The sequence below is a fragment of the Tauraco erythrolophus genome, chromosome 1, assembly GCF_009769465.1.
Source record: "Tauraco erythrolophus isolate bTauEry1 chromosome 1, bTauEry1.pri, whole genome shotgun sequence".
Lineage (NCBI taxonomy): Eukaryota > Metazoa > Chordata > Aves > Musophagiformes > Musophagidae > Tauraco > Tauraco erythrolophus.
This window is the reverse complement of record NC_141465.1, coordinates 134,551,234-134,566,680: the sequence shown is the minus strand read 5'-3', so window position 1 is coordinate 134,566,680 and position 15,447 is coordinate 134,551,234. Positions and strand designations below refer to the sequence as shown.

The window sequence follows — 15,447 nt, the reverse complement described above, 5'->3', positions numbered from 1 at the left end:
ATTCTACGTCACATAATAGTGGTTGTAAAAGAACCTCTTGAATGTACTTTTGGAAATGAAATGCCTGTCTCTTTCCCAGGGTGAAAATCAGTATGCCTTTATTTTCTGAATGCACTGTGTAAGCACGATTGTGTGCTCCTGCAGGTTTCCTACTGCTGAAAGTTCATTCGCAAGAGAATATTTGAAGTCTGAGATGCTTTCATGACTCTTACTACTGTTACACTCTCTTGCAACTCATGCAGCCACACTGTTGTTGGGATAACCTGTCTGTAAGAACTAAAAGGACATCAGGTTAATCCCATAGAGGTATTTTTGTAGATCCGTATTCCTGCTCCCTTTGAGACATGCCAAAATTTGCAATGACAGGATGTAAAACCATATCCTGGGCTGCATCCAAAGCAGCGTGGGCAGCAGGTCGAGGGAGGAGATCCTGCCCCTCTGCTCTGCTCTCATGAGACCCCCCCCTGCAGTGCTGCGTTCAGCTCTGGGGTCCCCAACACAAGAAGGACATGGAGCTGCTGGAGCGGGGCCAGAGGAGGGCCATGGAGATGATCCGAGGGCTGAAGCACCTCTGCTCTGGAGACAGGCAGAGAGAGTTGGGGCTGTTCAGCCTGGAGAAGAGAAGGCTCGGGGGAGACCTTCCAACAGCCTTCAGTACCTAAAGGGGCTACAGGAAAGCCGGAGAGGAACTTTAGACAAAGGTGTGTAGTGACAGGACAAAGGGTAATGGTTTCAAAATAAAGGAGGGCAGATTTAGATTAGATCTAATGAAGAAATTTTTCCCTCAGAGGGTGGTGAGGCACTGGCACAGGTTGCCCAGAGAAGTTGTGGCTGCCCCATCCCTGGAAGTGTTCCAGGCCAGGTTGGATGAGGCTTTGAGCAACCTGGTGTAGTGGAGGGTGTCCCTGCCCATGGCAGGGGGGTTGGAACCGGATGATCTCTGAGGTCCCTTCCAACCCAAACCATTCTATGATTCTATGATTCTAAAAATAAGATGCTTATGTCCAGGGCTTGCCTACAGTTCTGGAGAACGGGAAGGCAGAGGTGAGGAATATCTTGAACGCTGCATGAGAGGCTCTCTGAGACCATGTGGGCGCTTGGTGAAGCCTGCAGCACTGTGACCAGTATGCGATGTAACTGCAGCCTGAAGTCAGAGTAACACATCGTCCTGGCTCCTTGCAGTTAGTTTTTTGCAAATGAAAGTTACCAGTCCACGATGATACTCGAGGGTTATCAGACCCATTTCCTATTGCATTTTCCCTGTTTCACTGGGATCTTTTTTCCTTGTTTTTCTGATTCCAAGTGCTGATTTTCATAGGTTTTGTATCAGGTCTTTGATGTGAGGCAATCCAGAGCGCCCTTGGTGTTGCAGCACTGTAGTTCTATGCGAGGCTGTTGTGTCAGAGTCTGGCCAAAGGACGTGATTTTGGGCACAGGCATATCCTTCCAAATCAGAGAATAGTTTGGGTTGGAAGGGACCTCAAAGATCATCCAGTTCCAACCCCCTGCCATGGGCAGGGACACCCTCCACTACACCAGGTTGCCCAAAGCCTCATCCAACCTGGCCTTGAACACTTCCAGGGATGGGGCAGCCACAGCTTCTCTGGGCAACCTGTTCCAGTGCCTCACCATGACCGGTACTAAGCGATTTACTCGTAGTGGTCTGTGTTCTGACCTGCTGCTGCTTCCCTCCCTGCACAGGAAAGCAGCCATCTAAACGTCAAGCAGCTGATGAGTCCAGCCCTCACTTCCACCGGAGCTGCCGCAGTCTCTGGCGCGTTCTGCCAGCCCAAGGAGATGATTATAGCTCACCGTCCTGCTCTGCAGACAGCACACACTGACAGAAAGACAGACATACCACCCTGGAGGAGTTAAAGTGAGGGAATCTGAGTGATCTTTTCCCTGTTTGCTTGCCCCAGCCCAGGAGTGATGGGTAGTCTAGTCTGCAGAAGCCTTGCTAATCACCAGTGTTAAGACCAACCTCTTAAAAAGTTCACGAACTTTTCCCAAAGTTTCAATGAAGATTGCACAGTGACAGCGATGTCTGGTTTCCAAACTTGACGCCAGCTTCTCCGTCGCTGTTTCCATCCTGTAACAACACCAGATGTTTTAAGTGAACTTTCATTTGCAAGGTGTTCCAGGATCAATATCATTTATTGAATTCAAGGCACAGCAAATGAATGACATCCTTCAAAACCAGTTGGGCATTAAGAGTTTATAAATAACTGTATTGCTAGGAAAAAAACAAACAAAACCCAGATAAGCAAATGCCTAGTTTCATTGGCCATTAGGTAATGGTGATCGTTAACTGTTCATCCTGTTGTCTGTGGAGCTGCCTTTGTTGTCCAGTCTCTGCAGAGTGATGGAATACATCTTTTACAGTTTGCTTCCCCAGCATTGATATAACCCATCCAGCCTTGTAAAAATATTTAGTCAAAATCAGGAGGAAGTCACTCACGCCTGAGTTGAGTTGAACCTCAGAGCGATACATGGTCTGTTGATGGGTTAAATGTGCAACTTGAGGGAGAACACGGAAGCTCCCCTAAAACACAAGACAAATTAGGTCCTGACGTGGCTGAATTCTGCTAAATGCTAATCTGAGACACGTTCTTTGAATTGCACAAGTGTGCTAGAGTTACTGGTGGTTTGTAACATGCGTATGTGGCCATAGATCATAGAATCATGGAATGGTTTGGGTTGGAAGGGACCTTCAAGATCATCCAGTTCCAACCCCCCTGCCATGGGCAGGGACACCCTCCACTACATCAGGTTGCCCAAAGCCTCATCCAACCTGGCCCTGAATACAGGCAGGGATGGGGCAGCCACAACTTCTCTGGGCAACCTGTTCTAGTGCCTCACCACCCTTTGAGTGAAAAATTTCTTCCTTATATCCAATCTAAATCTCCCCTCTTTCAGTTTAAAGCCATTGCCCCTTGTCCTATCACTACATGCTCTTGTAAAAAGCCCCTCTCCAGCTTTCCTGTAGAACCTTTAGGTGCTGGAAGGTCTCCCCAGAGCCTTCTCTTCTCCAGGCTGAACAGCCCCAACTCTCTCAGCCTTTCTCCAGAGCAGAGGTGCTTCAGCCCTCGGATCATCTTCGTGGCCTCCTCTGGACCCGCTCCAGCAGCTCCATGTCCTTCTTGCGCTGGGGACCCCAGAGCTGAAGGCAGCACTGCAGGGGGGTCTCAGGAGAGCAGAGCAGAGGGGCAGAATCCCCTCCCTTGACCTGCTGCCCGCGCTGCTCTGGATGCAGCCCAAGGCACGGTTGATAAGGAGACGAGTTGTGCGGTGGGGTGATAACTCTAATGCTTTGCCTTATTTCCACGCTTTCTGTTCTGAGAAGTGGCTTTGCTGTCTTCCCAGTAAGTTTCTACATCCTTCACCAAAACAGCAGGCTTACAAAGAGGCCGGAGGTTTGCATCTGCCTCCCCGGATTGCAGAGGGTACCCGCTTCAATTCACTCTCTGATATGCCGCAGAATGACACAATGAAGTGTTTTTTTTCCATTATCTGAGGTTATATAATGAAGTTTTTGCCTCCGTGTAGCAGACTGTTTAAATAGGAGCTCAGCTTGATGCACGGTGGCGTTTTGACGGATTTAAGCCTTGCTGAATTTAGGTACTTTCAGCACTGAAGCTCTTAGCATTTGTTAAATAAATACGTTACGTGGAATATAATATGTTTTACTTATAATAGGGGGGAAAAAAAATCTCTGTTAACTAACAACTCAAAGCTATCTTCAGTGAAAGCAGCTGAAATATCTTTGTGGATTTAAATACAAATAGTCCTGGGTGACAATCCCTGTATCTGACAAGGCTGTGTACAAAAGGCTCCTCTGGCAAGCTGCCAGCCCCTAAACCTTCCTGAGGCTTCTGCTCTTATCTCAACCAAGGGAAAAAATGCGATGGGAAAAGCGTTTGAGGAGAAAGAGGGACTTTAAGAGCGGTCTGAGGGTGATAGAATGAAATTAAAATAGAGATGTTTTATGTCAGGAAAGCGTATCGAGTCACTGAGTAAGCTCTTAAGTGGACTTAACACCATAGGTTTGGCTGTTTAACTCAGAAACAAAAAAAAAAAGATCCAAGAAATAATTTAACTTTTGATAGTATCTAGGCTATTTCTATCTTAGGCAAGACATGGAAGATACTTTAAATCATCTTTAAATTCCCTAAAAAATTAAATTGTCTATAACGTTGCATTCATCTTAGTATAAAAGCACAGTGGGTTTCATACTTCTTTTCTTCATTGCTGGCAGACTGATACAGGTTTTTTTTTCCCCCTTGATTTTCCCAGTTTTACTTTTGAAATTGCCAGCGTAAGACTCTTGGAGGCTGAAAATTCACTGTTTACGGCAGAAAAGCAGCAGCTGCAGTAGCTGTGCTTCTCACGTAGTACCAAGCTGATGAGCCTCTTTTCTACCCTGGAAAGGCTTCTCTGAAGAAAAAAGGTATTTTGGAGCCTGCATCAATCAGGTTGTAGCGATGCCAGTGGAGATGCAGTGAATAATCCAGCGGGAAGCTGCTGTGCTCCTTTCCTACGAGCTCCCCCCCCCCCCCCCAAGAGCTGAGCCTTTGTCCTGGTGACCTGGGCTGCATACAAATCCCCTTCTCCACGTGGAAATCACTGCTCCTCCCTTGGGCCATCTCACTCCTGATCCTTCCAAGCTTGTTGTCTTTCCCCTTCCATTGTCTTAGAGGATTGAAGGAAGCGTGGTGAGACGTAGGTTATTCTATAAGCGCCTAGGAAATTTAATTAATTAGACCACTGCCTGTAATTGATGGGAATCGTATTATTTAAGCTGATGAGGGAGCTGAGGATGTCGGGTCGCAGAGAGCATAATACCAAGTAGGAGTGCTTGATGGTCACTACGTTTGATTGACTGATACATTGATACTGATTGATACATTTCCCTTACTGGAAGGAGGAACAAATTTCGCTGAAAGGCGTATAATCGAGCAAATTCTGCAAAAGAATACCCAGCAGTATGCTGTTATAAATAACAATGCGTGGCTTTTGTATATCACCAACAGTAATTTTTAAAATGCTTTATAAAAGTGAGAAACGGAGACGCAAGAGAGATGATACCACTTGTGCGGGGTTGGTCACTAGGTCACCATCAGATGAAAAATACTGCAGGTCCAGGCACTGGCACAGGTTGCCCAGAGAAGTTGTGGCTGCCCCATCCCTGGAAGTGTTCAAGGCCAGGTGGGATGAGGTTTTGAGCAACCTGGTGTAGTGGAGGGTGTCCCTGCCCATGGCAGGGGGGTTGGAACTGGATGATCTTTGAGGTCCCTTCCAACCCAAACCATTCTCTGATTCTATAAATCCCAGTTTATCCCCGTAACAGGAAAGCTAACGGTGAGCTGCTCTTAACTCCTTTAGAGCTAAGGTACCAGCCTAATATGACCAAGCTACAAAATTGCAGTCATTTACTGCTCGAAGCTGTTTTAATTACGTGAGTTCTTACCTTGCCTCAACCGCGAAGTAAAATGCATCAATACAAACTACTTTTACCTTGTGGGTTTTTTTTTTACACTGTTGAGCCTTCCCTAATTTGGAAACGAGGAAATATTGCTGCTATCAACAAGTTTCTCTCTTGTTTTGTTTTCTGAAGAAGGTCAGAAGGTGCTTTGTAAGTTTGGGCCTCCTTAAGGGATGACTCAGTCAGAGACCCAGGATGTAGGTAATGAGAACAAAGAAAGTGATTAACATCTGGAAGGCAACTGAAGCTAGAAAAAACACTGGCATTTTCACATTCTGCATTTTCTTCCTTTACTCACAATGAATCTGTTTGTTTTATATGAATTTACGGAGAAAATTTCACCTGTGGGACATTTAGCCATTTTTCCGTATCAATGAAGTAAGCCCAAAACATATTGTCTTTATTTTCTTTTTTTTTTTTAGTGTATAACTGGAACGCTCTTGACCTTGAAGACCCAAGCTGGTTGTGTGCAGTCATTCTGAGTTCACATAACCTTAATTTAGGGACCAGTTAGGACTTCTTGACTCAAGAAGACCCTTCTGACCAAAGCCTGCTGGGCTTGGGGTAGCTCTGGTGCATCTGCTGGGACACATCTCTGCTTCTCTGCAGGGACAACCTTGGTGGATCCATCCCAGTTGATCAACAACTGCAAAGCTCTGGCCTTAGTTCAGGTTACTTATGCTTTTCAGACTCATTATTTATAATGTTTTGGTTTTTTTTTTCCTTTGTCCATAGTATGTCAGCCCTCCCATTTTTATGGGTAACAGAGAATTGATTGGAGGTTAATCTGAAGTAAATGGCAACGGTGCTGCCGTAACTACAAGCAGAATTTGGACTTTCTGGAACTCTCTCGCATATTTCCAAATCTGGGTCTTCATCCTTAATAAAAATAAGAAATATTCTCGGAAATCAGCTTACGACATCTGTAGAAACGCAGCAGTCGCAGCTTCAGACACCTCATACATAACTGGCTCATTTTTTACATCTCTCTTCTGCTCCATGTGCCGAAGGAAATGAAGTGAATACCATTTTCTTGAGTACATACATATGTGTCAGCGTGTGCCTGTCCACCTAGCTCACAGTAACTTGTGATCCCGTTGGCTAGTTCCATCCACATTTGAAAAAAAAAAAAAAAACCTAAAAAAAAATACCGAATCTAGCTCATTAAGTTTAACGAATACAGCTGCTGAGCAGAGCTGTGGAATCGTGTTTGTGCTCTCTCCAAGCTGCGTCGTTAGCAGGGATTTCCCTGGAAGGCGCGTGTGAGAACAGAGTGCATTAATAAACACACAAACTCGAAGAAAATCTTCAGCTAAAATCTACGCCTCAGTAGATAAATTTGCTTAAAAAAAGAAATTTTGGCAGTTTCTTGCTCACGGAGTGATTTATCCTACAAATAAAGGCCAGGTGTTAAATACCTCAGATGCAGTAAAACTGATACTCTGCTAGAGCATCAGAATTACAACTGATGGATAAACCTGAAAAAGGTGATTTTATTCTGGTAAGCAGCGAGGTTGTCCTGCCTGTTCCTATTGACCAGAGTAATCCAAGTGAAAAACACATTTCCAGACCAGTTTGCAGTGGTGTCTCTGACCTGCAAAGGAAAACTTCCGACTTCTGGCACTAACCTGGTCTGCATCTTCCTCAGTTTTGTGCAAAGCTGAGGATGTTTATTCTTATTAGGTAGTATTATGCAGAGATGATGCTACTTGCCTTCAAGTTTAGGAAGGCATTAAAAAAAGAAGGAAAATTGTTCTAGCTCTCCTCTACCTTTGAGCATAATTGTTTTCAAGTACTTGAGATTTGTACTGCTGGGAAGAACAATAGGGAATTGCAAGTGAGAAAATGTTCATCGATGATCACAGGGAAGAACCATTTCTACAGTTAGGTGGAAACAACAGCACTCGCAGAGCTGGAAATAGGTGTTGGATTCAACGTTGGCACACCGTCCATCTGCCTTGTCTGCACCTCAGCCAACGTCCAGCTGTTCCTGGCATTTTGAAAGCAAATTATAAAATAGGATTTCCTGGGAGAGAGCAGAATAAGGAGGAGCCCTGCTCTCCTCTTCATAGAATCACGGAATAGTTTGGGCTGGAAGGGACCTTAAAGATCATCTAGTTCCAACCCCCCTGCCACGGACATGGAAAACCGTCCGTCTCCAGGGCGCCTGTTTGCTTCGAAATCAGAAAGCGTGGAAAACAAGTGCCTGCAGGAAAAACGAAGCCCTGCAAGATGGAGACAGCAAAAGCTCATCCTGAAGAGGCTTTAGTAGGATTTTCCAGCGATTGCCTTGCAGACAGCTTTATGGATCAGATTTTTTTTTTTTTTTTTGCTTTCTCCCCGCGACACCCAACCCCAGACAGAGAGACGAACACGTGGCTTTCGAGCTTCAGCTGCACCCCCGAGATATTTCCTTTTCTATTTCTAATCTGATCGAAGGACTTCTAAAGAGGTGTAACGACCGCTTTGCTGGGAAATCTGCCAAAAAAAGTTACAAGCGCTGCTATATAGAAACCCAGGGCTCCGCAATCGGTGCTCGCTGCGTTCGGGAGTAGGTGCTTGTTTTGCTTCCTCATAAATTACCACAGGGAGCAAAAAAAAACCCCAAACAATTACGGCAGGGAGAAAAAAAAATTAAATTACCGCAGGGAGCAAAAAAAACCCAAAAAAAACACCACCCCGAAGCGGATGTGAGTGTGGTTTTAGGGCGTGGGGTTTATGACTTCATTGTTTAAGCGTTGTGACTACGGCCCTGCGCAGCACCGCGTGTAACCGGCGGCGGTTTTAGGTCAGAACGCTGGAAACGGCCAAATGACGTCAGCGCCGACGTCACCCTGGCCGGACTTCTTTGCAGAAGCACCGCTCAGCCGTTAATGCCTAAAGTTGAAGGGGACACGGGATGGCTTTACACCACGCCGCGCTCGTGGGGCTTTCCCGCCGCGGCGGCGCAGCCCCAGCGCAGGCGGAGAACGCGCGCGGGCTTTTTGTCCTCTCTCGCCGCCCGTACGCGGCCGCCGGGACATGGCGGGACGGCCGGCGCCGCTTCGCCACACGCCGAGAGGACTACAACTCCCAGGATGCCCTGCGCCGCCGCGCATGCGCACCCCCCCCAGCCCGCTCGCCACTCGCTGCTTCCATCTCCTCAGTGGCGGAGAGCGGCGGCTTCGAGGGGAGGGGACTACAACTCCCGGTGTGCTCCGCGGCGGGTGCGCATGCGCAGTGCGTCCCACCGCCATTTTCGCCCAGAGAAGCGCCGCCGCCGCCACTAAACAAACCCGAGAGCGGTACTGAGGGGGGGAGGAGGGGCGCTGCCGCCGCGGAGCCTTTCGATGTGCCGGGCACGGTCGGGCAGGTGGGTCCCGCTCCCCGGCAGCTCCGCCGCGCCTCCCCGCTTCTCCCGGAGCGCTTCCCCGCGGGGAGAGGGGCAGCTCCCCTTCCCCGGGCGGCGGGGACCCGCCGCCCCCTCAGGGGCCCGGGCCCGCGCCCGCGGGCAGCGCCCCGTCCCCCCGCTGCAGGCCGCCGGAGCCGCCCCTCAGCCCGGCGAGGGGGAGCAGCGGCCGCCGCCCGCTCCCTCCCTCCCGCCGGCGGGGGCCCCGCGGGCGGCCACCCCCGAGCGCGGCGGGGCCCCGGCGCCGCGGGCTCCCGCTGCTGCCCTGCGCCGAGGGCCGCGGAGTCCCCGGGTGGCGGCTGCCCCCGGGCGTCCTGGTGGGAGATCCTCCTTCCTTCCAGCTCCGCGCTGGAAGGTGCGACGGCGCCTGGGCTTTTGTTCCCGGTGCCCGCCTCCCCCCCCGCCTCGTCGCCGTGCCGTTCCCTGCCCGGGCGGCGCGGCCGCGGGCCGGCACATCCCGGCTCGCCTCCGGCTGCTCTTTTTTCCGTTATTACTCTCGTTGCAGCGGGGAGGTGCGCCCTCCTTCCCCGCCACCCCCGGAGTCTCGCCGAGATGCGATCGGGCGAGGGGGTGTTCCCGTGTTTGGGTGTTTTGTTTTTTTTTTTTTGAGGGGGGGGGGAGGTGGGGGGACTGGCGTCGGTACGTGGAAAGCAGATTTTCACGGTGTTTTTGCCGTTCTGTCATATAATAGGCTGGTGCTAAATGCGTTCCCTGGGGGGAAGGGGGGGCGTGCGGTTAGCTGGAAGAGTTCTTATAATAGGTGCTCTGTGCATAAAGAGAGGGAGGAGACTCCAACATCAATCCGGAGAGCGTGGCAGCCTGAAAAAAGGGCTCGAGAAGGAGATAGGAAACTCGGCGACAAGGCTTGGGTGATGGATCTGAGCGAAGGAGTGTAGGAAGTCCGTGCCCTTGTGAATCTGCTGGATTCCTGCGTGGCAAAGCATGCCATGACAAAGGTTGGAGCAGGGATGGGAGCGGACGTGTCGGTGGAGTTGTGAGCAGGCTGAGGAGAGTTTGCGTTAATCGGCTCGGGAAATCGATAAACGATGGGCTTGCACTTACTGCCTTCATGTTCCTTTTGCAGCGAGGTTGAGCTCTGTGGGAGCGCAGACACAAGGGAGAGATGCCTGTGGTGTGGCCGACTCTTCTGGATCTCAGCAGAGATGAATGCAAGAGGATCCTTCGCAAACTGGGTACAGTAAGATACAATTTGTGGGTCTGTATGCTTGCCCTTTTTAAGATTTACCTGCCTGCTGCTTCCATGGAATACTTCTAACATGCCTACGGGCAACTTACAAGTCATTTCCTGCGTTTTGCACGTGTCATTGGCTTGACAGCCCTGGCTTAAAATGATGTTTGGCAGATGCTCTCTGCCTGAGAAAAATGGTGAGGGCAGAGTTGGTTTGGTTTGGTAGAATCTCTCATGGGTGTCCTGGTCCGTCTCTGCCTCCATGTTGCAGTGTTGCATTGCTGTTCTTTCTGTGACTATTAACATGCAACAGGAGACTCCATGAGAGGAGGGTCTTCGTTTGTCTTTCAGTTCTGTGTTAGGCATCTTTCTGTACCAAAAAAATCCTGGAACCCTGGTTTACTTGACACAGAGGGTCTGAGTTCAAGTAGTAGAGATACTACTGTAAAGACTCGAAACAGGAGGCAAAAAAAATTGCGATGGTTTGTGATTTGCAGTTACACAAATTACCAGGGAAGTGTGAAAACAATGTTCTCTTTTAACTGTCATAACAACAGGAGCTTTTTGCATTGTCTCAAATGTATTTCAATATCCGAGACCCCTGCGAAATAGATATATATTGGGAGATTTTTGTGTGCTCTGTCCTCCTAAATACATGTGTACAAGGAGACACGCTGTTTTGTTTTGGAAGGTAATAAAAGTATTCGCTCTTTCCTTGCATCTGCTTTTGGCTACTGGAGGAGAGAGAATCCTTTGTGAGACCATCGATCTGGTCTTGCACAGTTGTTTTTGAGTTCTTAGAGCTGAATTTCTTTTTATTTGGTTAGGGATTTTTTTCCAGTTAAATGATATGTAGTATGAAAAGAGGAAAAAACCCTAAGATTTCTTTTCAGACTTTCTTCTGAGGAGCATGATCTAAGAGATGATGTCAGGAAGAAAGTCGAGACTGCCTCTAACTTCCTGTGACAGTCGAGTCACAGCTTTTCTTGTTCTCGTTTTACTTGAATGTTACAAGATGACGTGCTGTACTTAACTGTGCCAGGGTTCTCGTACGTTATGAAGCCATCTGCTTTATTTTCTGAGAGTTGAAGGTTTATTTTCCCTTGCTTTGCCCTTTTTCTTTCTTTTATTTGGCATCTGGGATTTGCGTTCTGTTGAAACAGTTGCGCAGGACATGGCAACTGAGCTGTGCATCCATTCAGGTGGCAGCCCTTGGTCTTAAGTGAGGCTCAAGAAGTACGAAAACTAGGAGAAAGTGCAGGATGCTGAAAGATTTGGACCGGATCTGTGCGACTAAATTTTGTTAACGTCGCTCTGCTGGCTAGGAGCGTGGAAAAAAAAAAACAAACAACTTCCACCCCAGCTGATGGCGGTGCGCTGGCAGAACCTTGCTGGTGCAGCTGAGCCAAACAGAGCTGCAGCTACACCTCTTTCAATGACATAACCTAGGCTGACAGGAAAAAAAAATAATAAAAAAATAGATTTTTTTTTTTTACTGGCATGAGCTGTGTCCCCACCAGGGGGCCCTGCCAGTGTGACTGAGGATCAGAGCCTGGAGCAGCCGCGTTTTTTCTAGGGTAGAGAAGCTACCTCCTCTGGACCCTTCCAGCAGCTCCATGTCCTCCTTGTGTTGGGGACTTGAAATAATGATACTTATTTGGGAAATCTATTTTTAACCATTTGATGTGCTCTGTGTTAGAAAGAGAGCACCCCAGTTAATAATTGGTACGTAGACGTAAGGGTTTGGAAGCTAGTTTATAGCTGTTCTGTAATAGTCACTAACTTCTAAAAAGCCAGAATGTGCATTTTTAAAGCTCTAGTGTGGAGGATCTTTGTTAAAAATGCAGAAGGGGAAAAAAAATCTATCCTTGCTAAATAATTATATGTTTGTATCTGAGAATTACTTTATGTTGTTAACAGAGGAAAATAATTAGTGTCTTAAATATTATAACAAGATTGTCTAAATAAATGTTGATATTAGTAATAATTCTGGCATTAATTAGCAAATGTTTTATAACTGAAGCTGTAAATGCCTCTGCAGGTCACTCAGCATCCCTGTGCAGGCTGCATAGTTAACCAAAGTGACTCTGCTTTGTGTTTTGTCTGCTTAATGGGACGGGAGAGCAGGACTTCTTTCCAGCACAATTCCTTGATTTGCTTTGTAAATTAGCTCTTTGGAATCCTAAACCGAAAGCTTTTCAGAATAGCATCAGTCTTTCTTTCAGCAAACTTCCGGAGGTGTTAGGTTTTCGCCTGCCCCTTTTATTCTTGCTGTTGGTTAACTGGGATCTCTTCTGGGCTTGGTTCGGGCTGGCTGCTGAAATGGGGTGCTGGATGAAAGGCCCCTACCTAAGCATCGAAAGAATTTGTATTTCTGGTTTAAAACAAGAGTTTCAGTAATGTTTCCTGAAACTGTGCTGAGCTTAGAACAGCAAGTCATCCTTTGGCAAATTAGCAGACTCCATTACTTGCGTTAGGTGTATTTTCACCCTGCTTGGTAGGACAAAATTCAGAAGTTTCAGCAGCCTTCAACTATTCCATGTTCTAAAACGCCGATGGCATGACATTTACATAGATCACCTGGAATTGCAAATTCGTGTTAGATCAGAGTTGTGATTTTGTGAGTTAATCTTCCTTTACCAATAGCTGGATTGTTTCTTTTGTGTGGAGGTTTAATTCCCTGGGGTGCATTCTTTTCAGATTCAAGGGGTTGTACATATCAAGTAAAGGGGAATAAAAGATTATGATGATGTGTTTAAGAAACTAGAGCTGATGTTCTCTGTGCTAACTAAGGAAAAAAATTCGTTGCACTTTTGATTGTGTGTTTCTTTTTCAAGCTAAGCTTTTCCCTGGAACTTTTAATAATGATATGTTTTAAAGATTTTCTTCTCCTGTTTCTAGAGAGTTCTGAGCTACTCTCCAAATCTGGGGACTTCTTCAAGCTTTCTGGCTGAACTGTCAGCTCAGAGAGAGCTTGAAATATGCGATTGAGTTTATAAACTAGGTAATCCTCTCTGATGATACAATTGCTTCATAGAAAAGCTGTGTGCTGCAGAGTAATTGACTGAGAGGGTTCTAAATCATCACTGTCTTTGGAAAAGCACTGAATAATTGAAAGACATGTTCCTTTTAATGATTTTGAAAATTAATAGAATGCTGTCGGTAATACTGAAAATAACATATTTTTTTTTCCTTTGCTGTGAGCATTAAATATAAATACTTTTTGCTCTGATTCTTCAGAACTGGAGGCATACGCAGGTGTCATCAGTGCCTTACGTGCACAGGGAGACCTTACGAAAGAGAAGAAGGATCTTCTTGGAGAACTCTCTAAAGTGCTTAGGTAACCCTGACCTTTTTAAAACAAAAGAACCGATGACCTGTTTTCTTGTAAGGTATTTGTGTGCGTTTTCTGTCACTCGAATCACAAAGCACATCTTCATTTAGAGAAGTAATTCTCAGTCTTGTGGAGGTTTGATTCCTGTTCTGCTTTGAGTTTTCAGTCAGGAAAGCAGCTGTGCTTTTGTGGTTGGAGCTTTGCTGTTCTGGTGGTTTTGGGAGATACTGAGCATTAACATCATTACAGGTAGCTCCTCAGTGTGCACTAGCTTGGAGTTTCATCCAGGTAGGACTTCAGGGTCTTTGGGTCCACGTTACATCAAGAAAGAACGCTCTGTGTTCTGTGCAAATTCTTCTACTGTCTGCTTTAAATTTATTGCTCTCATTGGGAGGTTGGATTCTAGCTGTTTTGCAGGAGTACCCTATGAACAGTAATGCTCTTTTTATTCTTCAGTAGTATTTTTGAGCAAAAATACATTCATTCTCGCTGTGATAGAACAAGTTAAGTGACAGTCTCTTAAATGTAAATGCCTGTTTCCTCTTATCTCTCGAGTGGGTTATTCATAAGTTTCGTTTAAGCTGGAAGTTTTAGATAAATGTTCATGTCTCCATCTGACTTAAATATATCACTTTTTTTTTTTAATAGTATTTCAACAGAGCGACATCGTGCTGAAGTTCGGAGAGCAGTAAATGATGAACGACTCACGACTATTGCACACAAGTAAGTCGTAGGTCATTTCCTACGTGGTTTCCAAAGGTACCCTTTGGAAAAGCCATTATGCCTTAACTGAATGAGAGAACTTTGAAGATGGATGGTGTTTTGAAGAACAGTGGTTAAAACAGTGTATGGATGAAGGAATTACTGTGTCAGATTTACATCAAAGAACTAGAAACAGTTGTTTAGTGGTGTTGCATTTTGGATCTGAAGGCATTCCATTCCCTCTACGAGTACAGTATAAGAAACAGTCTTCTGTCACGAAGAGCTTTCTGTAAGATAGACCAGAAGCAACAGAGAGTGGAGAAAATAGAGAAATCCATAAGCAGGATGAACACGTTTGCTTTATTATTTTTTATTTTACCTTTGATTTTATTTAAATCTGGTTGGAAAGGTTATATTAAGAGGGACTTAACCACGTAAGGTGGCAGAGATTAGTGGAAAACTGTATCAGCACAGAGGGGGGGAAAAAAATGGTCAGAGTGAAAAACCTGCAGTAAGCTGACTGATGACATCAGTGTCCACTGTTCTCTGCTCGGTGCAGCTGCTGTGCTTGCATCAGCTGGCCTGGATCCTCCTTGCCTTTGCTTTCGCCAGCTCCACATGATTTGGAGAGGAGCAAGAGGGCACGTTGCTTATGTGGCTTTGATAGTTACTCAACAGTCTCAGTATTAAGAGCTGGATTGTGTCTGTGTTTTTCTGTCTTTTTTTCTGTGTTATGACCACTGATTTTTAAGTTTGACTTCTGTAGCTTAGATGTTATGGGGAGAAAAAAAGGAAATCATGCAAATAGCAGGCCACCTGGAGTAGCAATTGTCTGACCCGAGACTCACCAAAATCAGCATGCTGTTTTAGTGCTGTAGAAGCACATTTAATGTTCTAGTGGTTTAATGTTCAAGTTTAAAGAGCTAAAAATAGGCTGTTTACCAAACAAAACCCACCAAGTTTCTTATACTTCTTTAAAGAAAGGGGAGGGGGAATAAGCATTTAATTGTTAAATCAGAATTCTTTTCTTGAATTGTTTCCTTTCTAAGCAGTAGTTCTGTTTTTAGAATTTTACAGAACAAGCATAAAGTTTGTCCTGAGGTGTTGAACTTCAAATGGATGAGATATTATAATCCAGGCAAGGTGCAATTGTGAAGTGCTGCATCTCTTTGTTTTTCCTGTGGTAACTCTTTGTAAGTGATGGTTGATAATACAGTAGTTGACTTAAGTAATTCTCTAACTCATTAGGAAAGCTGACTTTGCTGTCTTTGCTATATACAACATTTATAATCTTATTTTTTTTATTTTAAAAATGTATTTTTATCTCAGCTCATATAGCTCTGCTGATACTA

General features: G+C 45.9%; 1 protein-coding gene across 3 annotated transcripts in view; it reads left to right on the top strand.

The window, feature by feature from the left end:
• The first annotated feature begins 8,763 nt into the window (after positions 1-8,763).
• EMSY (EMSY transcriptional repressor, BRCA2 interacting) overlaps positions 8,764-15,447 on the top strand; it is a 41,284-nt gene continuing 34,600 nt past the window's right edge. For 2 of the 3 annotated variants that reach the window (XM_086622254.1, XM_086622261.1), the window contains exons 1-4: positions 8,764-8,834; positions 9,955-10,063; positions 13,300-13,399; positions 14,042-14,116. In XM_086622254.1, coding sequence (XP_086478380.1) covers positions 9,994-10,063; positions 13,300-13,399; positions 14,042-14,116 — 245 coding nt within the window. In that variant the 5' untranslated portion in view covers positions 8,764-8,834; positions 9,955-9,993. Of the gene's footprint in view, positions 8,835-9,954; positions 10,069-13,299; positions 13,400-14,041; positions 14,117-15,447 lie in introns of those variants that run through there. The other variant, XM_086622269.1, reaches the window with a different exon arrangement.